Source organism: Alnus glutinosa, chromosome 2 (assembly GCF_958979055.1).
Source record: "Alnus glutinosa chromosome 2, dhAlnGlut1.1, whole genome shotgun sequence".
Lineage (NCBI taxonomy): Eukaryota > Viridiplantae > Streptophyta > Magnoliopsida > Fagales > Betulaceae > Alnus > Alnus glutinosa.
This window is the reverse complement of record NC_084887.1, coordinates 22,416,093-22,438,775: the sequence shown is the minus strand read 5'-3', so window position 1 is coordinate 22,438,775 and position 22,683 is coordinate 22,416,093. Positions and strand designations below refer to the sequence as shown.

At 34.3% G+C, this 22,683-nt stretch overlaps 1 protein-coding gene and 1 long non-coding RNA gene across 2 annotated transcripts; both read left to right on the top strand.

Annotated features, from left to right (window-relative positions):
- Nucleotides 1–6,737: 6,737 nt before the first annotated feature.
- LOC133861736 (uncharacterized) lies at nt 6,738–18,724 on the top strand. The gene is made up of 6 exons (XM_062297534.1): nt 6,738–7,478; nt 8,585–9,177; nt 14,635–14,827; nt 16,975–17,039; nt 17,259–17,469; nt 17,996–18,724. The coding sequence occupies exons 1-6, from the start codon at nt 7,293–7,295 to the stop codon at nt 18,356–18,358; spliced, it is 1,611 nt and encodes a 536-aa protein (XP_062153518.1). The 5' UTR covers nt 6,738–7,292; the 3' UTR covers nt 18,359–18,724.
- A 1,951-nt stretch (nt 18,725–20,675) lies between these two features.
- LOC133861750 (uncharacterized) lies at nt 20,676–21,652 on the top strand. The gene is made up of 2 exons (XR_009899072.1): nt 20,676–20,826; nt 20,943–21,652. It is a non-coding gene; the product is annotated as an uncharacterized LOC133861750 (long non-coding RNA).
- Nucleotides 21,653–22,683: the final 1,031 nt, after the last annotated feature.

The window sequence follows — 22,683 nt, the reverse complement described above, 5'->3', positions numbered from 1 at the left end:
TGGCGTACTGATATCGATTTGGTTATTCTTGAGGATTGATTGCAGAATTCTGAAGATCACTAATGGTAATTAGTACTTTTAGGTGATGTTGTAGGCTTAACATTTGAGGTTTGTTTGTGTATTAAGGTCTATTTTTGATATTTTATATCGATGATATGTATAGTGTGATTTCAGTTAATGTGATGAGTCTTGGTAGATGCGCTAGTTGTAATTAATGTTGATAGAATTTTTTATGTTTCCATTGCATAGTATTCTCTTTTTAAGGAGTAGAGATCTCTGAGTCCTATTCCTTGTGGAATGAGACTGGGAAACGAACTGTGAAGTCAATTAAAACTTAATTAATTTCTTAAGGAGTTACAATGGTGCCCAACCCGCGGTCCATCTTCCTCTTAAATTCATTTTGGTGACACAAATAGATCAAAGGAATGTAGGACTACTAGAATGGGGGTCCAGTTCTTATAAAAGCCCAATCCACCCACGGCATGCTGGGCTTCCAAGAGGAGCTCCTCATGCTAGGGCTCGTTGGACCAGCCCAATCAGTAATGTGTAGCATGAACTGCATACCCTCAAAAGAAAAGCCTGATCCATAAGATAACAAATCCTCGATATTAATTACACGTAAAGTCACGCTTCCAAGGTAGGAAAGAAGTCTCGCCCAAGGAAGTCACTTAAGGAAATGATTTGTTGTCCCCAAAGAAAAGCAAGAGCCAACCGGATATCCCAAAGAGAAACCCTCCAACACCATTAATTGCCAAATCTATGGCTAAATGGTAGGGTATGCCTTGCTCATAAGAAAAACAAAAATTAGACTTAACCTACAGGGGCAGAGCTACACTTTGGCCAGACCCCCCCCCCCCAAGCCAAAGGTTTTCACCAAAAAAAAAAAAAAATCTAAAAAGAAAATTAAATTTTACCCCTAATTTTTTTTTAATTTTTTAGTTTTGGGCCCCCCCCCCCCCCCAATTTTTTTTTTTTTTTCAATTTAGCCCCCCCCCCCCCTAAAGTCTAAAAGCTGGCTCCGCCCTTGCTAACCTATATAAGACCAATGAATGGTTGATCACAGATACACTCTCACATACTTTCAAACATCTCTCACTTTCTTACCTATTTTCTTCCTGCTCTAGTATTGACTTTAGAATCGGAGGTGGTGCTAACAACCTCTTCCAACACACCACTTTGACTTTTTGATTGTTTTGTAGGAATCTTGTGTTGTGGGCCAACGTGCATTGTTACTGTATTAATAGAGTGAAATGACAGTATCATACAACATAATTGAATAATAGTGACGTGATATATATCATTACTATTAAAAATAAAAATAAAAATCTAAAACCACGCATTTCATAGATAAAATTACTATCTATTGAATATGCCAAAAAGGCAACAAAATCCCTTCTATCAAATTAAGAAAATGGTTAAATGCCTTTCTGGTATCTGAAGTAAGGGTCATTATCAAACGATCGCATCGATTTTAAAAAGTATCACATATAGTACCTGTCGTTAATCGAAATACTTACTTGGTACTTCCATTTAGGTTGTGTCCAATTTTTTGATGGAGATCCACTTTACATCCTTTAAAATATTAATACTTGTCTCGTGTACCATAAATGAGAGAAAACTCAACATATCCTATGACTAATCATTATACCACATGTGATACCTGTGGCATTTATGCCACATCAAATGCTGAAAATAAGAAAAAATAACCTAAAACTAAAAACTTTGATTTTAACTAAAAAAAAGAAAAAGAAAGAAAAAGCAAAAATTGGGTGCGGCCAGCTACCCCCATTTTGGCCAAGGGATGGCTTAAGCTGGCTCGAACCATCCCTTATGGCCAATTATAGAGTAGTTCAGCCACCCCCAACTTGCAAAATGAGGGTGGCTGAAATCACTCTCAAGAGCCTTGGGGATGACTCAGCCAGCCCCTATTTAGCCTAGTGGTGGTTTCGACACCCATAGATCGACCGGTCTAGGGGTGGCCAAACCACTCTCATGGCACTTCAGTGTGGTTTGGCCACCCACAAGAGGCCAAAGGAAAAATAAAAATAAAAATGGAGGGTACATATAAGGAAAATGTCCCTTATACTCCTAAGATGTTTATAAAATAACAAAAAATATCTTAATTTAATAATTAAAAATGAAAAAAAAAAAAAAAAAAAAAAAAACCCTAAGTCTGACCCATTGTGGGTCACAAAACCTTATTCATGATGGGTCACAAACCTGACCCATCAGTGCGCCACAAAACGTGATCCATCGTAGGTCAAAGGTGACTCACCATGGGTCACAATTTTTTTTTTCAAAAAAAATGTAGGGTATTTTGGGGATTTCACATTTCTCTATTAAGATTTAACATTAAATTTGGGCAAGAAGGTTTGATATTGCAAAAAATTGAAAGATGGTGACTCTAAATTGACACTTTTATAAGTTTAAGGGTATGATTGCAAAATCGATGAAAGATCAAGGATGGTAAGTAAAATTTTCCTTATTTTTATTTGGGATTACTTCACAAAAGGGTATTGGACTACCACGTGTTTTGACGGAAGGATATCAAACTAGTAAACGTCTCGAATTGGGGTATCAAACTATCAAAACGTCTCATGGAATGGTATTCCATCAAGATTCGCTGTTAAATCCTGACGGGGCCCGCAACACGTGCCTATCACGTGATTTTTTAAGGGCGAAGTACCTGTTTTGCCCCTAAAACCACCCAGCCCCTTCAACAACCGATGTGGGATAAATTCCAACAATCTACCCCTCACACATCAGGCTTGGATCGGCTAACATCGACCTCTTATTTGGATTTGGTTGAGACTTGTTGTAACTTGGGCTTTGATACCAATGTTGAGTGGTGTTTGGCCTATTTCAATCCCAAAAGCTAGCTCATGAGGTGAGGCTTTTCCTTCCTCACACTATTGACTTCCCAGCCCATTCCTTAATCGAGGTGGGATAAATCCCAATATTGGGATTTGAGGGAGGCAAAATTGAAAAATAAAATTTTAGAGGTCAAAACTAAAAAAAAAAATATTTAGGGATAAAATTTTATTTTATTCTTTTTTGTAGTTAATTTTTTTTTTTTTTTTTTGGAAAAACTACTGGGCTTGGGGCCTAAGCCCCCAAGCTTGGGGCTAGCTCTGCCCCTGGTTCTAAAAGATTTACGCATTAATGGGTGTCTTTTATTCCAAAAGAGTTCAATGAATGTGATTTCCAGATTTTGATATAAGTATTGTATTTTGATTTTTGATTCAAGAAATTTTCAGGTATCTAAATGTTTATCTTTTATCTTTGAGTTGATGTTTTTGGGTGAAGAGAAGTTCTCTTGGATGTAGAGGCGGAGGCAGAAATTTCTCATAATAGGGGCAAAACTAGAATAATAAAATAAATTTTTATTCTCATTATATATTTATTTATATTATATATAAAATTATGGTGAACACAATTTAAAATAAGAATAATAACACAATATGTAGATTTGAATTACAAAAGGTATATATATTAGACATATAAAATATGTCATAATTAATATATTAATAAGTTGTCTTGTAGGCAATAGTACAAATCTGAATTGAAGTTTTTCAAAATTAGGTAGTTGGAATCTGCATATTTTTTTCTTAAAAAATGCATCAATTCTTTTTGGCTTGCCTGTGTTGTAATATAAGATTTTTTGGAAACAAGAAAATTTATTTATTTATTAGTTTTAAGTGTTTTTACACTAAAAAAAAAAATTCACGACTTATAAAAATGTATAATTAAGTTATTACAATATTATGGTCATTATTAATCTAACCAATTTTTAAAAAATATCTTAATAAAATGACCAAATAATAACAAATAACGTACCTGAAAATGGCAAAAATGTACTGAAACTTGGTGACACTAGCAAAATCTCAAAGTATAAAGAAAACCTTTTCAAAAGATGTCAATGTTGTTTTTATCTGAATAAGAAAACAATTATAATAAAAAATAATGTTCAATAAATTTATTTCTAATCACATAAATGTAAAATAAATAATCCAAAAAATTGTTAGCATAAAAAAAATTATAAATTCATGATACATCACAAGTGGACAACACTAAGATAATTTAAATAGTTAATACATCTTTACATCTACAAACACAAACACAACTACGCATTAAAAAAAAAATTTGCACATATGTAATCAAACATAAAATAAATTTTTATTAAACAAAATCACACATATTTGTAAATTGTAATTTGTGAAGGAAAAAAAAAAAATTATGTATGATGACACATATGAGTGGTGATCGTGTAGCTAGCGTTAAACAAAAAAAAATGAGTCAAAAAGGACAAACTAAAAAGATGAGTCTATGTATCTACTATCTAGACTCTAGGCTTTATGATGAGTCTATGACAAATGAATTATGACAAAAGACAAATAATTTTTTTTTTAGTAAGGGAGTTGGGCTTGATAAAGGCATTGACACAACATACATCAAAACAAAAGTTGACATTGACACAAGCACGACTCTGAACTCTCTTTTACTCATCTCCATAAACCAAGGCTCTATTTCTAGAAGACTTACAGAACTACAGAATAGAAAACTTACTTTTGACTCATTTCCATTACTTTTTGAGCAATTTTCTTCAACTTTTAGCCCTACGGTAGCAGTAAAGGCTTACAGAAAGAAGATTATGAAAATGTTTGTTTCATTAAAATCATAACTTTCAATGTTTGCTTCGTAGCTTTAGATGAATCAGATTGTGTTATTGACACATAAAGACTAAGGAGATAAGAATATTATATGTTTGTAGTTAGGTAAAAAAGTTTAGTTGGGTAATTTTTGTTGATTTTGTGAGAGGTCAGCACAAATTTAAGGGCAACTTAATTTTTTAAAGGGTTATGCCGGTTTATTGAGTTTAAGTTGCAGGGGTGGGCTCACCCTTTCTTAATTCTGCCCCTGAACTTGGATGTGTAAAACCTCTATGTTGTGGAAGACTATGCATCTTCAGAATTTTCTGTCGTAGAGTGCTGCATCCTTAAACTCGTTTTTTATCTTTGGTCATAATCTCCTTGCCAAATTTTACCTCTCACTCTCTTTGTTGGCCTCTTTCCTTCAATTATGAGAGGTGGTGGGTCGCCTGTTTAGCACCGACAAAAATGGAGAGGTAGAGAAAGAGGGATGAAGATGAAATGCCCTCTTTACATCAGTAAATCAAAGATTTTTTGAGAAATTTTGAAATTTAAAAATTTAAAGGCTGAACCGTTAGATTTAAACCACTGTCTAGATTTGACAATTCGAGAATTTCAGATTTTAAAAAGTTTAAAGGCATCCCAAAAGAATAATGATTTACTACCACCTAAATATACAACTTTTCACCACCTTGATTTATTTTTAAAAAAAATAAAAAACTCAAAAAGTAGTGGGGGACTACCTTGCTACATAGGCAATGTGGTAAAAAATTGTAGGGAAAAGTACATATAACCCCCTCAAACTACCACCTCATTGTCAATGTCCCCCCAAACTACCAATTGTATCAATGTCCCCCCCTAAACTACCAAAAAATGTCAATGCCCCATTAATGACAAAAATACCCTTCATAAAATTATTAAAATAAAATAAAAACTAAAAAAATATTTTAAAAAAATATAAAATAACAAAAATTTATACAAAAAAAAATAAAAAATAAAAAACTGTTTTTTTTTTTGTTAAAAAAAATTATTTTTGTAAGTTTCAGTTATTTTTTCGTTTGGTTTTTTATTTTTATTTTTTTAAAAAAATCATTTTTTTTAATTTAATAAAAAACTAGTTTTTCCTTTTTCTTTTTCGTTTGTTTTTTTTTTTTTTAAAAAAATTGTTTTTATATTTTTCAGTTATTTTTTCGTTTTTTTTTTTAAAAAAAAACTTTCTTTTTTCGTTTTTTTTTTAATATTTTTTTTTCGTTTTTTATTTAATTTATTTAATTTGTTTTTTTAAAAAAATAATATTTTAGTTTTAGTTTTTTTTTTTCGGATTTATAAGGACATTTTTGTCATATTCAAAAAAATTTAGGGTTATTTTTGTCTTTTTGTTGGTATTAGGGGGGACATTAACATTTTTTGGTAGTTTGAGGGGGACAATTGACACAATTGGTAGTTTGGAGGGTACATTAACAATTGAGTGGTAGTTTGAGGGGGATATGTGTACTTTTTCCAAAATTATATCTTTGAGTGGCATTAAATCATTACTAAAAATAAAATTATCTTTATACAATATTATTGTACATAATATTTACACAACTACTCGCATTCATGAACCCATACATGTGAGCCGCGAGTCTCACTCTTCCCACACATGTAAGACTCAGGTGCATACCACGTAATCCCTTCTAGATTTCCAATGAAAAATGTGATATCCCAGAAATTGGCAAGAAATATTGCATAGGAAACTGCTGAGCATTGCTGACATACGTTTCCTCCTTTGTCCCTTTCCCATTTTTTTACTTGCTCCTGCAGAGTAAGGCTTCTCTGTGTGCTGCGGATATAAAATATTAATATTAATATTAATATTATATTCCGTGCCATAATACCTCTCCCTAATGAGCTTTTCTGCTGCAATCACTAGTAGCACTTAAGATTAAAAAAACATAAAAATAAAAAGTGTATTACACATATTTTAAAATGTTTATGTTTATTCTTTAATATGATAATGAAAATTACTATTAAATAAATAATAAATCAAAATATCTATAATAGCGAGTATGTGGAGACTGGATCGTTTCTTTAAAAAAAAAGAAAAAACAAATAAACAGAACGCCACCGAAGGGGTCGGGAGATTCCAACCCTTCTCGTTTCTCGTCACGAGATTCCGCCTCAAAAAAGTCATCTTCGTTTCTATGAGCTTTGCTCTCGTTTTCCATCTCCCCCTGTTTTCTTTTCCTCTCTCTCATGATCTCATCATATCTTTACTTCCCCTTTTCCTCAGTGTTCCCCGAAATTCTTTCCTCCATTCTCTTGTCTTTCTCAGTGTACTTGGAAATCTTTTCTCTTCCTTCCATTTCCCCTTTCCCCTTGATCTTGGCGTTCCCATCGTTAGAAAGTTCCATTAATTAACAAAACACCAATCTCTGAGCCAGGTCCATTTTTCAGCTGAATTTTTGTCCCTATCTGCGTCTTCCTCCACTATTTCGTCTCATTTACTGGCTTCCAAAACCAGGTCAAAGTTTTGCATTGGAAAGCTCCATTCAGGCGAACAGTTGAGGAAAATCAGCAAAAACCCGACAACCCAGGGGAGGGATTCAGCTGGAATCGGTCACCGACGGCGACGTGGTTGCCAGGAAGTAGTTAAAGAAGATAATGAGAGAGTACAATCTGCAGAGGTTTCAGAGATATTTCTCCTACGCCGCGGGGCTTTATTTTCACTTCAAGCACATCATGTGGCGCTCATCTATGCACTCACCTGCAAGATCCTCTGGCATCTTCCTCTGTTGCGTCCTCCTTCTTGTCGGCGCGTTTGTCTCCACGCGCCTTCTCGACATAAGTGTAAGAATTACTAGTCCCCCCGCTTTGTTTCGCCATCTATATATATATATATATATATTCTCAAAAAAAAAAAAAAAAAAAAAAAAAAATGAACACGTTTTGTTCGGCTAACTATCATAGATTTCAAAATAAACTTCAAATTGCACTGTATTAAAATTTATGAGAATAAATAATAAAAATGATGATAATTTAAGAAAAATATCTAATTTATGCTGCATGAGAATAGTAATACTATATACCTATATACCAAGCTACTATTTTACTATGGAATAGTATTACCTTGTCATTGCTAAATATTTTTTTTTTCTTTTATTAAGGCCGATGATAAATTGACAATGCCACATCAATATAATAGTTTTATCATATTGGTGTAATATATAGTATTAATGATATGGTATATAACATTTATCTTTTGAGAAGAGTAATGTTATATATTATACTATTATTTTACTGGGTTAATATCACTGTATTCATTAACTTTAAATCAATTATATATAAAAGGAATTTAAAAGCTAATAGACATGACTACATCAACTGATTGATAGATGTGAAATGGAGTGAATTCAAAGTATGCAATATATAATTATTTTGTGCTAAAGCATAAATAAATATGGAAGATTTCTGCACCTAAACACTTAACATAAATCAAGGCTTAATTTTCAAGTGTTATGCCATTATTGTAGTTGTATAGCAATTATATAAAGTCAATAAATAAATTAATAAAATTAAAATTTAGAAGACTAAGATAGAGAAGAGAGTTGTTGTGTTCAACAATACAGTGCCAGAAAAAGGAGGAGAACGTAACAGGCGGCGGGACTCGTGAGTGTCGGTTACCCCCGATTCAAGTCATTGAGGGCCACGAGTGTTTCGCTATCCCACACATACACGGCCACGTGGAGCCTCTTGTGGTCCCGCTGCTTCTACTAAAATGATCAAGTCTTCCAATTCTGCAAAATAGTCAAACATGATTTATTTGTTTAGGAATTTTTCTTCCTTCGTTTGTTTATTTATTTATTTATTTTCAGATGGACTGCTTCTCTTGGGGAAAGTAAAGAGTTAAAAATTATTATTTACGAATTAAATTATGCGTTTTACTATTTTGACAGGGTATAGCTGGCAATTTAGCACTCCAACCGATACTAACCACTAGAAAATCCCACATATACCCTGACACAAATCTGAAAATTCCCAAAACAGCCTCCAACCCAATTGAGATCCCACTCAACTGTACGGCCTACAACCTCAAACGGACCTGCCCTTCAAACTACCCAACCACCTTCCATCCAGAAGAAGATCCTGACCGTCCATCACCGCCAACGTGTCCAGAGTACTTCCGAATGATCTATGAAGATCTTCGTCCCTGGGCCCGCACGGGGATCACGAGGGAGATGGTGGAGAGGGCCAATCGGACGGCCAACTTTAGGTTGGTGATAGTGAAGGGAAGGGCTTACGTGGAGAAATATCAGAGGGCGTTCCAGACCAGAGACGTTTTTACGCTGTGGGGAATCCTACAGTTACTACGGAGGTACCCGGGTCAAGTGCCTGACTTGGAGCTGATGTTTGATTGCGTGGACTGGCCAGTCATCAAGACGAGGGACTATCAAGGACCCAATGCCTCGGACCCACCGCCGCTGTTTCGGTACTGTGGTGATGATGACTCGCTGGATATTGTTTTCCCTGATTGGTCCTTCTGGGGATGGTAAGACAATTTTTTCTTTTTTCTTTTTTCTTTTTCAAGTACATATAAGTTATATAACTCATTCATACCGGTAATGTACTTCCAAATTAATAATGTTCGGTTCGCAGAATGAGTATTTCATTAGGAAAAGAAATAGTTATTACTGAGGAAGAGTGTAATGAAATAATTATTTCAATTTCTTAGTTTGGTAACAAGTAACTACACATATACTGCAATTAGAAAACACCCAAAATTACTAAAAAAAACCTACATAATTTCTTATTTTTCAAAAAAATTCAATTTTTTTTTTTTAAAAAAAGTTTTTAAATTTTTAAATTTTAATTTAATTTAATTTAATTTTTTTTAAGTTTAGTTTGAAAAAATTAAAGAAAAATATGATTTTTCTTTTTGTTGAAAAGGTTGTCAATTTCCTCAGAAATAGATATTCCTTTTCGTAAGAGAATAATTATTCTCATAGAATGACTTGGACCATTCTAAGGATTTATTCCGCGAACCAAACGAGAACTACCAAAATATAGTTGTGTCTATTTTCTCTCCTAAACTACCAAAAGAATAAAAAAAAATATCCTTAATAAAATTATTAATTTTTTTTTAAAAAAAAACTAAAAAATTATTAAAAAAAAAAATCTAAAATAACAAAAAGTTATAAAAAAAAATAAGCAAAAAATCAAAAATCAAAAGTGAAAATCAAAAATCAAAACTGGTTTTCCTTCTCTTTTTTTTTTTTTTTTTTTTAAAAAAATTGGTTTTATAATTTTCAATTATTTTTTCGTTTTTTTATTCATTTTATTTAATATTTTTTAGTTTCTTTTTTATTTTTTTTCGAATTTATAAGGACATTTTTGTCTTATTAAAAGAATTTAGAATCATTTTTGTCTTTTTGTTGGTTTTAGAGAGGACATTGACTTTTTTTTTTTTTTTTTTTTTTTTTTTTCCGAATTTATAAGGACATTTTTGTCTTACTGAAAAAAAATTAGAATCATTTTTGTCTTTTTGTTGGTCTTAAGGGAGACATTGACAGTTTTTAGTAGTTTGATGGGGGGACATTGACACAATTGGTAGTTTGAGGAACATTGACAATTGAGTGGTAATTTGAGGGAGGATATTTGTACTTTTTTATTATTATTATTATTATTATTATTATTATTATTATTATTATTATTAACACTATTATCATAGTTAAAAAATACATTTTTATTCTAATACTATCTTATTCTGTTGACATGATAGTTTTAATTAGCTCTTGATATATATATATATATATAATTTTTTTTTTTTAACAAGGACGGGTTGGTACTGCTATGTTAGCAAGGTGGGATATTGGTAGTAGTGTTAATTAGCCCTTGATATATATTAACTGTGACAACCCATTTATTTTTTTTTATATAAAATGGAATCATCACAGTGGCATGCCAATTAGTCACTAAGTCAACATATAGTACACACCCCATAACATGTACCTGGTATATCAGAGTAATACATCTATGCAATAGAATACTTCTATGTAGCGGAAATTAAATCTCATAAATTAACAATTGTTAATTATAACAATTGAGACATTTAATTGTCTATCTGTTTAAGGCTTAAACACAATATCAATTACATCAAAAGAATAATGTACAAATTATGTTGCATATGCGACATGGGTCATCTACAAGATATTTGCAAAAGTTAAGACTATTCGAGTTCGACGTCTACAATTATTGCGATAGGCTTCAGTCGTAGTACCCCAAATACATAGCCATTGGGTTATCGTCGACATCAGCGGTACCTGTAGCCAAAACATTAGCATCTACACGGTTGTGGTGTTAGCCATGTCCGCATAAGTGAAAGTATGAGTTTACCAACTCAGTAGTATAATACTCATTGGGTTTTCCCAATGAGCCAATCCTTTTATTTCTACCGTATGTTTACAATAACAACTATTATCAACATGCTGCTTTCTATTTTAAAAACGTATTGTAGCTGATGAGAGTAAACACCGGTACACATAAACAGGTGTAGTCTTATTATATTATACATTCATACATATATAACATATATAACATATGCTCTCTAGCCGTATCTATATACATATGTTTCGTCCCATTCAAACTCATAGACATATCGATACGTTTAGCACGAAATCCCGTACAACATGTTATGCAATCTAGCAGTAACGGTATACATACGTTCTGTCACATTCAAACTCGTACGCATACTGATACATCAAGTCATGAAAACATTTAGAACATAAATCATATCACACCATCATCGTGCTATGCATGCTCATCATCTGTTCTCATTGGTTTTTGTCTCTGTTTCTGATGCCCTGGGGCTTTATACTCAGTGGTCTTACATTTGCTATGACGTCCCACATCGCCTGGGTATGAGAATGGGTATGTGCTTTTATGTATATTCACACATTTCTTGACACAACGCATTTTAAAGCCTTGATGGCTATAAACCTATTAGAACTCCGCAGTTAAGCGTGCTTTTGCGAAAATAATATCACGATGGATGATCTCTTAGAAAGTCTGGTTTGGGAGAGTCAAAAGCGGACAATATTGTGTCATCGAGGGTGGGTCGTTACACTTGCTCTTTTTGATGCCCTGTGGCCTTATATCCGGTGGTCTTACACATACTTGTTCTTGTTTACTGTTTCTGATGCCCTAAGGTTTTATGCCCGGTGGTCTTACACTTGCTCTGATGCTCCGGGGCTTTATACTCGGTGGTCTTACACTTGCTCTGCCTTGGTATCTTTCAACCTTGGTCTTAAGTTCAGCGTCAATGACTTCATTCCATGCTCATGCTCATCAAGTTCTATATTCATCATGATCATGCTATCATACAAATGCAACATTTTAGCATCATGTTCTTTCCACATTCTTTTAAGCATATTTTGAAAACATATTTCAAATGTCAATTCTAGGTCAAGTCACAAACTGATAAAACATTTCTCATAATTCTTCATGGTATTGAAAATAATTACAAACACACATATTCATTTCAAAAATCATTGGCTCAACAATATCAAATCATATCATTTTCTTAACATTAAAGCACAACAAGTTCTCAGTGAGTAAAATACTCACTTTGGCTAATTGGTTTATGGCTTAAAGAAGAATCCTCAACCAAAGCTTGGCAATGTACTTCTGCATAAGAACATTGCGTGACACGTTAGCATTTTTAACTCTAAACTCTCACTTAGCCCTTGAATTGTTGAAGGGTTATACCCATGAAAAACCCTAGAAATGTAGTTCTCAGTGAGTAAAATACTCATTTTGGCTGCTTGGTTTATGGCTTAAAATAGAATCCTCAACCAAAGCCTGGCAATGTACTTCTGCATAAAAACATTGCGTGACACGTTAGCATTTCTAACTCTAAACGCTCACTTAGTTCTTTGAATTGCTCAAGGGCTATACCCATGAAAAACCCATAGAATTTCTAGGGTTTCATTGACAACTCAACAACAAATAATACTACTCCATAAGATATTTTTAGGGTTAGACATTTAAAACTACAATTTAAACACTAAAACCAAAAGCTAGGGTTTAGGACTCTTACCTTAAATTCACCCAAAATGTGACCCAAAGCTTGGAGACTCGAGATACTCCAAAACACTCAAAACCTAAAGAAAACAGAAGATTAAATTCAATCTCTCAATATTTATACCAAAACTAAAGAGATTTAGAATTTTCAGATTTTACCTCAAATCGAACGGTGAAAACGTAGATTCCGCTTCGTAGATCACATTTCCGGAGTCGGATTTGAGATCGGAGGCTTGAATATTTAAGAATCAAGGGTTTTGTAGCAAAACCCAGAGAGAGATTTTAGGAATAATGGCTTAAAAATCCCCCTGTAATGATTTTAACAAAGGCTTGTCCGAACACATAAGTGCCATGTCCGGACACGCATAGGAAAAATTGCAAAATTGAAGTTTCTGCAAGATTTGTCCGCACGCGATATTGGTCCGTTTGGACACGCGCAAGGATCGGCACTTAATGGAAATCCCGTCTGGACACGAGTCTAGCTCGTTCGGACACACGCATGTGTTTTAATTCCCTGTGGGTTGCGTCCGCTAGCCTGTCCAGACACAGCTGTGAACACAATCTTTCTGCCAAGCCCATTTGGACACGCCTCTTGGTCTGTCTGGACACGATTCACAGAAAGTCACTATTGACTTCCTGATCAATCTGTCCGGGCACAAAGATGGTCCGTTTGGACGCAACATACAAAAATTCAAGCTCAAACATTTTCTAAGCATCTTCTAAGTATTTTTCTCCTAATTTCTTAATTAATTAGTCTAATAAACATTTTAACACTTAATTAATTTCTTAAACATTACATTAACAATGTCTAATTGGTACTGCCATGTCAGTAAGGTGAAATAGTGGTAGGACAAAAGTATTAATTTTCAACATTACTCTTGACTCTTTGTAAGCCGCAGTAATGTTGGCACTGATGCGTCCGATTTGATTAGGATTGAATTTTAAGTAGGTATTATAATAATTTTCTTTTTCAAATTTTAATTATTATTATAAAATTAAATGCTTTAGATTTTACCATATAAATTTTTATTATATTTAAAATATTAAAAACATGATAAATATTGAGGTGATAAATATTGAATTGTTAAAATAAAATATGATAATAAATGCTGATATGAAAAAAATTTGAATTATTTAATTTGAAATAATAGTTGAGATTTGAGGAAATGTCCAGTCTAGGCTATCCTAAATATTTTATCAAGTAGATTTCTTTTTTCAACTATTGTTTTCAAATTAAATTATGGAGATTTTGTCTTATTAGCATTTATCAGTTCATTAGTTATCATATTTCTCACATCTTTATTTACTTTAAGTGGAGATAAATATGATAAATAATTAAAATAATGGTTGAGATTTGGTAAAATCTATTTAGTAGAATACCCTAAGATTTCTTGAGGATCCTGATCTATTAACCATTAATATACTATAAGGAACCATTATCCTATTAGTAATAATGTCCTAGTTATTTAACAAACCATTTTCCCTGTATTTATTTTGGATTCTATCTATAAAACCATTGTTGTTTTTCCATTTATGCGTCAGAGGAGTCTTCTCTTCTATTTAAAAAAAAAAGAAAAAAAAAAAGCAACAGAATTGTATGCTGGACAGTTGATGCAAATTACAATTAGCAAAGTTGTGTCTGTTAAAGAGTTTTGAGAGGAGAAAGGAGGAAGAAATTGATTGATGTGATATAAACGTAAAATGAGTTTTGAATTTTTTGTTGAGTCAAATCCTGAACCTTTTCCTTAAATAGAAGAATAACTATTATTCACTAGTAAATGACATCATTTCAATGATAGGATAAAATGGTAACTGTCATAATATTGATTGTTAAAGGGAAAGAAAGAAAGGGAAAAACTTTTTTCCATTCAATTGATCTTTTATCATCTCCCTCCTAAGTCCTAACATGACATGTACTCTTTTGTAGGCCTGAGATCAATATAAGGCCATGGGAATCTTTGTTGACGGACCTAAAAGAAGGAAACAAGAGGATAAGATGGATGGATAGGGAACCTCATGCTTACTGGAAGGGCAATCCGACGGTTGCTGTAACAAGGCAAGAGCTCCTCAAATGTAATGTCTCGGAAAAACAGGATTGGAACGCTCGTGTATATGCTCAGGTAATATTATGAATTTCTTTCTTTAAATGATCTATTATGGATGATACTCCGGCCTACCAACAAAAAAGGAACGGCAATTCGGCTCTTGAGCTTAGTTTATAGTTTTCCATGGGAAGGCTTCGATTGTTGCGTGCCTAATCTTAGAAAAGAGTTATTATTTTTCATGAGCTACTCTTTCCTATCAACTAATGCTATGTACCACCTTTCCATCCGGACGGAAAGGCTTTTTCTTCACAATGAGTGGAAGGGGGGGTCCCCACAAAAGTGAAAAGGAAAAACCTTTCCATCCGGGTGGTACATAATATTACTACTACTTTCCTATCACTAGTCCTTATCCACCATGTGCTCAAATAGTTTATCGTCATAAAAGAGAAAGAAAGAAAACTCTAAAATGCACTTTGAATTAGAAAGAAGAAATACATATGGCACTACACATCAATACTAACATATTATTCCAGTGGTTTCTAGCTATCTCTTCTTTAGGTTTGTTAAGAAAATAAATTCGGGGAGTTGGATATCAGACTATGAAAGGCCATGCAGCAGAACAAGGAAGGAGATGAAAGAATTTTCGATATGTTTAGTACAGTCATGTCTTTGCTAATAATACAATGAAACTAAAGATAAATGCCATGATTCATGCAACTAAACGTGCAAATACAGTTAGAAAAAGCTAAAGATGGAAATACAATAATCGAATATTCATGACGGCTGACAGTATATGGCAAGGAGAAAATTAGAATGTTGTAATACTCACTCTCAAGTTGGCGCATGAAGTTTGGTAATGCCCAACTTGCCAAGTAGTCTATGGAACTGATCATGACCCAGGGCCTTGGTGAAGATATCTGCAAGTTGTTGACCAGAGCGAACATGAGATTGAGAGGTGGGGATGACCTTAGCACGAAGTTTTTGACTTAGAAGCTGACAATCAATTTCAATATGCTTAGTGCGTTCATGAAAAATGGATTGTCAGCTACGTGAAGAGTGGCTTGATGATCACAATAGAGCTTGATTAGGGTGCAGGTGAGCTATGCCAAGGTATTGGACAAGTAACTTGGGCCAAAGAAGTTCACAAGTGGTGGCAATCATCGCACAATTTTAGACTTCAGTAGAAGAGTGAGACACATTGGTTTGCTTTTTAGTTTTGCAGGATATAGGACTGTCACCAAGTCTAGTGAAGTAACCAGTGGTGGAGTGCAGAGTAATAGGGCAGCTTGCCCAATCAGAGTATGAAAACCAAAAATCTGGAAGTTGCATTTAGAAGGCGAGACAATATGCTACAGCTAGAATGCACTCACCCTAGAAGGCGATGGGAAGATTGGATTGAAATTGCAAACATCACGCTGCATTGAGGAGATATTGATATTTAAGTTAAGAGACCCCATTTTGTTGAGGGGTTTCAACACAAGTACACTCATAGAAGAATTGGAAGAAGAAACTGAATTACAAGGTTGAGGTGAGAATTACCAGCAAGATTGGCCGATGGGTTGATATTGGGTGATAGAAGCTCCATTAATTGACGATATTGGTCAGCAGAAAGCCCTAGAATAGCACTCGCTTGTTGTTGTGATGAACCACGACTTGCGGCTGCATGATGAGATGAGGAGCCCTTGTTATTAGTAGTTTTCTGATTGGTACATGAATGATCCAAATTGGGTGGATAACCCACTAGTTTGTAGCAATTTGCTTTCCAATGACCAAGAACACTAAAGTGGTTACACTTTGGTCATCCACACCATCGTCCCTTAAATCATGCACTAAACTTGGAAACATTGTTAGCAAATTCTAAAATGGAAATACAATAATTGTATATTCATTACAGCTGAGAGTATACGGCAAGGAGGAAATCAGAATGTTGTAACAAGGGGAGCTCCAAGTGGAGCCTTCTTTAGGGTGTAGGTGGGAACCTATCCTAAGAGTATACCCTTTAAAAAAAAAAGAAATCAAGGGCTTTTTGTTCTAATTATCTACAGGTTTTATTTTTGGCTGGTTCCTGTGTTTTTGAGTAACATGCTAATAAGGATTTTTATGGTAATGGGGATTGATAAAGTAATCTTCTCTGTTATGAGCACATGGAATTTTGCAAATGCGTTGTGTCGTCTATCACAAAAATGTAGCTATTGTTATGATAAATAGAAATCCATTTGCAGGATTGGATGCGGGAATCACAGGAAGGGTACAAGCAGTCAGACTTGGCTAGCCAATGCGCTCATAGGTGAAAAGATTTAAAATTTTCCCTCTCGTTCTGCTTTTTGAGCATAGCACATGCTTTTCAGTTCAATTTTTTTTTTTTTTTTTTTTTTTTTTCATATAATTTGTTTGCTCTACTCCATGTTCACTTTGTCATCTCTCTCTCTCTCTCTCTCTCTCTCTCTCTCTCTCTCTCTCTATTTGCATTATAAATTATTAGTTTTGGCTTTCACAATGTATGCAGGTATAAGATCTATATTGAAGGCTCTGCCTGGTCTGTCAGTGATAAATACATTCTTGCTTGTGATTCTGTTTCCTTACTGGTAAAGCCCCACTACTATGATTTCTTCACGAGAAGTTTGATGCCAATGCACCACTACTGGCCTATAAGGGAAGATGACAAGTGCAGATCTATTAAGTTTGCTGTCGATTGGGGCAATGACCACAAGGAAAAGGTAATATTATACTTAGGCTTGTTGAACAGATGTTGGTGAAATTGTGCCCAATGCTACCCTCTCCCAATTCTGTCATCATTATTAGAAAGTACGGAGTATCCTTTTGGTTCTTAAGTGTTGAGACTAGGTTTCTGCTGTATTTACTGCAGTGCTCCACCTGTAGATGACTATGTAAGTATTATCAGTGCCTAAAATTGCTACAAGGGAATGATTTCAGATAATAAGTTTTGAACTTCCTCAGGCCTGATAGAAGTAATTGCTTAGAAGCTCAGTGGCTTTCAAATGTCAAATTATCTGATCATTTTAGTTCTTTTGCCATGAGTAACTCCTATGGTGAACCCACCATGCTTGATTTGGTCACAACTTTGACTTCAGACCTCAAGTACATAGAATTATAGAGCATATAAAGGATACAGTACCAAAGATTAATTTTTCAAGCAATGAGCAAAAAAGAACAGAAGCTGAACAGCAACTTTAATTGCAGATTTCACTTTTCTTATTTACTAATGTTTCTTGGATTATTCAGGCACAAGAAATTGGGAAAGCTGCAAGTGAATTCATTCAAGAGGAGTTGAAGATGGAAAATGTCTATGATTACATGTTTCATCTTTTAAATCAGTATGCTAAGCTCTTAACATTTGAGCCCATTAGACCTAGTAATGCTGTTGAACTCTGTTCAGAGACAATGGCTTGCCCAGCAGAAAGATTGCAGAAGAAATTTTTTATGGAATCCATGGTAAAAGGTCCCATGTACAGGAGCCCATGCACTATGCCTCCACCATATGATCCTCCATCTCTTCATACCTTCCTGAAGACAAAGGAAAATTCAATAAAACAAGTGGAATTATGGGAAAAAATGTTTTGGGAAAATCAAAATAAGCAAGCTTAGAAGACTTCTTGTCAAAAGTCTACATATAAATGTATACTTGGTATTCGGTTACTGCTCAATTATAGTTTTCATGTATGTACCCTTTTATATTATGTCAACACATAATAAATAAATCATTATGTGAGTAGTTGAGAGTTGAGAATTGAGAAATTTCTTTTCTATTGATGTTGATCACAGTGGTGTGTGCAAGTCTGGTTAAAATGTATTGTGAGATTTGAAGGTAGCAATTGTGAGCTGTAAATAGGTATCATTTATAGACTTGCTTGAAAAGCCGGCAAGATACAGAATACCATAAAATGGAGATGATCTATTTCATAGTCAGGATTGAAAGTTGGTACACTGAGGGTGTACCTGATGTTAATGTTAGTACTTTTCTTTTCTCTTCTTTTTTAAATTTTTTTTAAAAAAATTAAATTATGTCGCATCATGTACTTATACACGGTTAGATGCACCAACTTTAAACCTAACCATAAAATAAATAATTTTCGTTTGGCATGGTTCATTGTTATTAGTGATGGACTTATGATGAGATCCCAAGGGCCATGGCCCCATGTTCTAAATAGAAAAGGGCCCAAAATTGTAGGCTTGGCCCCTACCTAGACTTACTGGTAGGGTTGGTAAAACAGGTTATCGTGTTAGGTTCAAGTCAACTCGTCAACTCGTTTATGCCAACTTGAACCCGACACGATTAGTTAAATGGGTTGGCGGGTCAACCCATTTAGCTAATCATGTAATAAACGGGATAGCTAAACGGGTCAACACATTTATGACTTGAACTCGTTTAGTCTAAACTCAAACCCTATAACTTCGTGTCGTGTTCGTATCGGATTCACGAGTAGTATAAAAAATTGTCAACCCTACTTGCTAGCCTCTAGCCTTGGCCGGTTTGCCCATAAAATCCTTGAAACTTGCAACCCTTATTTACTTGATTGCAACCCTTCTTTGCTTGATTGCTTCTAGATACACAACAAAAAAGCAGTGAAGAGCAACAAGTAATAATACCAACAATTAGGGCTAGCTCAATACATTTTGAGGCTTAAAGCGACACGGTTAAATGATGTTTTATTTTATTTAAATAAAAATAAAAATAAATGTTAATATTATATATTTATTTAAAAATTAATTTTCTCACTTTTTTTGGGATGCAATAGTGTTCTCTTTAAATTCCGATTGGAATTTTAACCGCTCAGTGTTCAGCACAAAGTCCAAAAAATCTCTATCCACAACATAACTGAATATTATTATTATTTCCAGTCTCTCCATTATTTTCAAGAAAATTAAAAAATTTATTTGAGAATATCTTTAATATTATTTGATTCTCTTATTTAATACTATCAACTTTTTTTTTTTTTTTTTTTTTCCCATTTTCCCCTCCCACACTTTGAATAAAAAAAAGAAAAAAAGAAAAAGAAAAAGGAATACCGAAAAATAAGGGAATACGAACAGCCGTCATCTTTTCGGCTCTGCATTTCGCAACACAACAAGCCTCTCTGAATTTTGCAATGCAAATTCAAGTTAGTTTTCAATCTGAGTTCCTCTCAATTTTTGTTTGTGAATTATTTTTGGATTCACCGTTGTGTTTATGACTCCAAAATTTCTTCTTTACCATTATCTTTTCCTGAAGGTGCTTAAAAAGTTGTTGTCGATATACATATATATCAATGTTTATATTGGGAGTTTTGTGGTGCTTGTTCTGTAATGATTTTCTGAAGAATAAATGGATTAATTAGCTCTGTTTATGGTTGAATTTGTATTGGTTAGATGCTTAGATGTCCAACATAATATGATGGTTGTTGTTAACTACATCTCTGATATATGGAGGCCCATTTTATATGATTAAAATTGTTTTTGCATATGAGCATTTCATGCTAGCCGTCAACTGAAAAAATAATAAGAACTTGGTGCTTACTCATGCTTTGGCCCTTCTATTTTAATACATATTTCATTCACGTTTTGGACCATCTGATAAAAATTTCTAAATTTGTCATTGATTGTTATTTTAACTTCTGTAGGACTATCAGAAAAGGTCCAAGGAACAAGAACCTAGGTAGGTATGAAAATACGGTTATGGTTAGCGGTTATTATCTTTAACCGCTAACTGTATCCGTCTTAGGCGGTTATTCTACTTTAATAACCGCTACCCCCGCTTTAGGCGGTTATCGGTTATTGAAAGCTATAACCGCACCGTATAACTACTTTTAAATTTGGCATTTTGGCCTATTTTTAGGTGTTGGCCTTTCCTAGGCTTTTTTTTTTATTTTTTTATTTTTTTTTTCTGTCAAATGTATGATATCATTTAAAACCCCCTTCACCAACTTGACGTTAACAACGCCTTCCTCCATAATGATCTTGATGAATATGTATACATGCTGCTTCCCCTTCGTTTTCTAAGAAAGGGGGAGATCAGAGACCAGAGTTTACAAACTCAATAAATCATTGTATGGCATCAATCAAGCATTGAGATAATGGTATGCAAAACTCTTTTTCACTCTCATTAGTGCAGGTTATCAACAATTTAAAGAAGACTATTCACTATTTGTCCGATCTCACGGGGGTAACTTCACAACCATTCATGTGTATGTAGGTCACATTCTATTGGTAGGAAATAACTTGGAGCAAATTCAGAAATTCAACTAAACTTTTCTCCAAAACCGAATTTCCTCCTTCCTTCACAGCCCCCTCTTCGTTTCAGCTACTTAGGGAGGAGGGAAGGACCTCGTTTCTTCCCTCCTCTCTTCCTCTTTCTTTCTTTATGAATATTTTTGCTTTTGTTGCTTTTAGCCTAGAGGTTTCTCTAGCCCTTTCCACCTTTCATGAGGATTTATCCTTCGTTTCATTCGACTTATCTTGCTCGGCTATGCAATCTTAGGGTCTTGGCTTCTACACCGCACCGGTTTCTTCCTCCTCTATGTTTGATGATTTATTCCCTGCGTTGGTGTCAAGTTTCTAAGTTTTTAGATTTGATTTTTTCAAAGTTAGATCTACTTTCCTCCATTGGTCCCGGCACTACACGTACCACTCCATCGCTCTCATCGACGATCCAGCTTCCCGACGTTACTAGCCGCGTCTTCTTCTGCCATCAACGCCCCGGAACGCTTGAAATCCATGCCCTGGAGCTCTCCACCCTGCCAGTCCTTGTTGTTGCAGTATTTTGGGGAGTTTTTTGCTGCTTTTATATTATTTTATCTTACTTGGGTTATTGTCTCTTTTTAAGGGAGACTTTTGTATCTGAATTTGTGTTGGTGCCTTTCTTTTCTGTGATTCCAAATTCGGACTTTAACAGTGTTTTTATCACTTCAGCCTCTTTCGGGTGGTTGTTATTGATCCCAAGTGGGGGTACAGATAAACTTGTCTTAATCTGTATCTCTTTAGCTTATGAAACTGCCTTGTGCGTCTCCCTTGAGAGGACCGGGTCATTTGTTTGACCCATTTCTTAATATTTGTAAATATTTTAGCATTGTATTGATAAACGTTTTGGGTCTATTGTTAGGGAGCTCATCCCTTTTTTATTTATATGATCATCCACTTCTTCTTCCTTTTGGATGAAGAGTGGAAAGGATCCTCCATCGTAACATTTTCCTTTAATCAATTAGAAAAAGAAAATAAAAAAAAAAAAAAAAAAAATTCAGAAACTCAACAAACATTTGAGTGATAATTTCAAGCTCAAAGATTTTGGTACCCTAAAGTATTTTCTGGATATTGAAGTGGCTCGTTCGACAAAAGGCATATTCCCATCACAAAGAGAGTATGTCTTTGAGATACTTGAAGATATGGGCTTCAATTCCTCGGCACCAAACCAAGGACCCTTCCGATGAAGCAAAATCTAGTACTCAGTGAATATGATGGAGACCTTATTGAAAATCCCTCTTTATCCCGGCACCTAGTTGGTAAGTTGATTTATTTGACCATTACCAGACCAAATTGGTCATGTGCAATGCACGTGTTTGAGTCAATTTTTTGTGGACAAGCCACATACATCCCACTTAGAATGCAGGACACAAAGTGTTACGATACATCAGGTAGTCACCAAGTCAAGGAGTTATCGGCCGCAAACAATATTCAATTACATGCATTTTGTGATGTAGATTGGGCACGATGTTGAGACACTCGAAGATCCGTTACAAGGTATTGTATTCTACTTGGAGCGTCACCTATCTCATGGAAGACTAAAAAGCAAACGTCAGTGCCGCGGTCTTTAGCTGAACCTGAATATAGAGTTATGGCTTCTACTTGCTATGAGATTACTTGGTTAAAACATTTATTGACAAATCTTAATGTGATGTATCCACAATCGATCAAGCTATACTGTGACAATAAGGCAATCA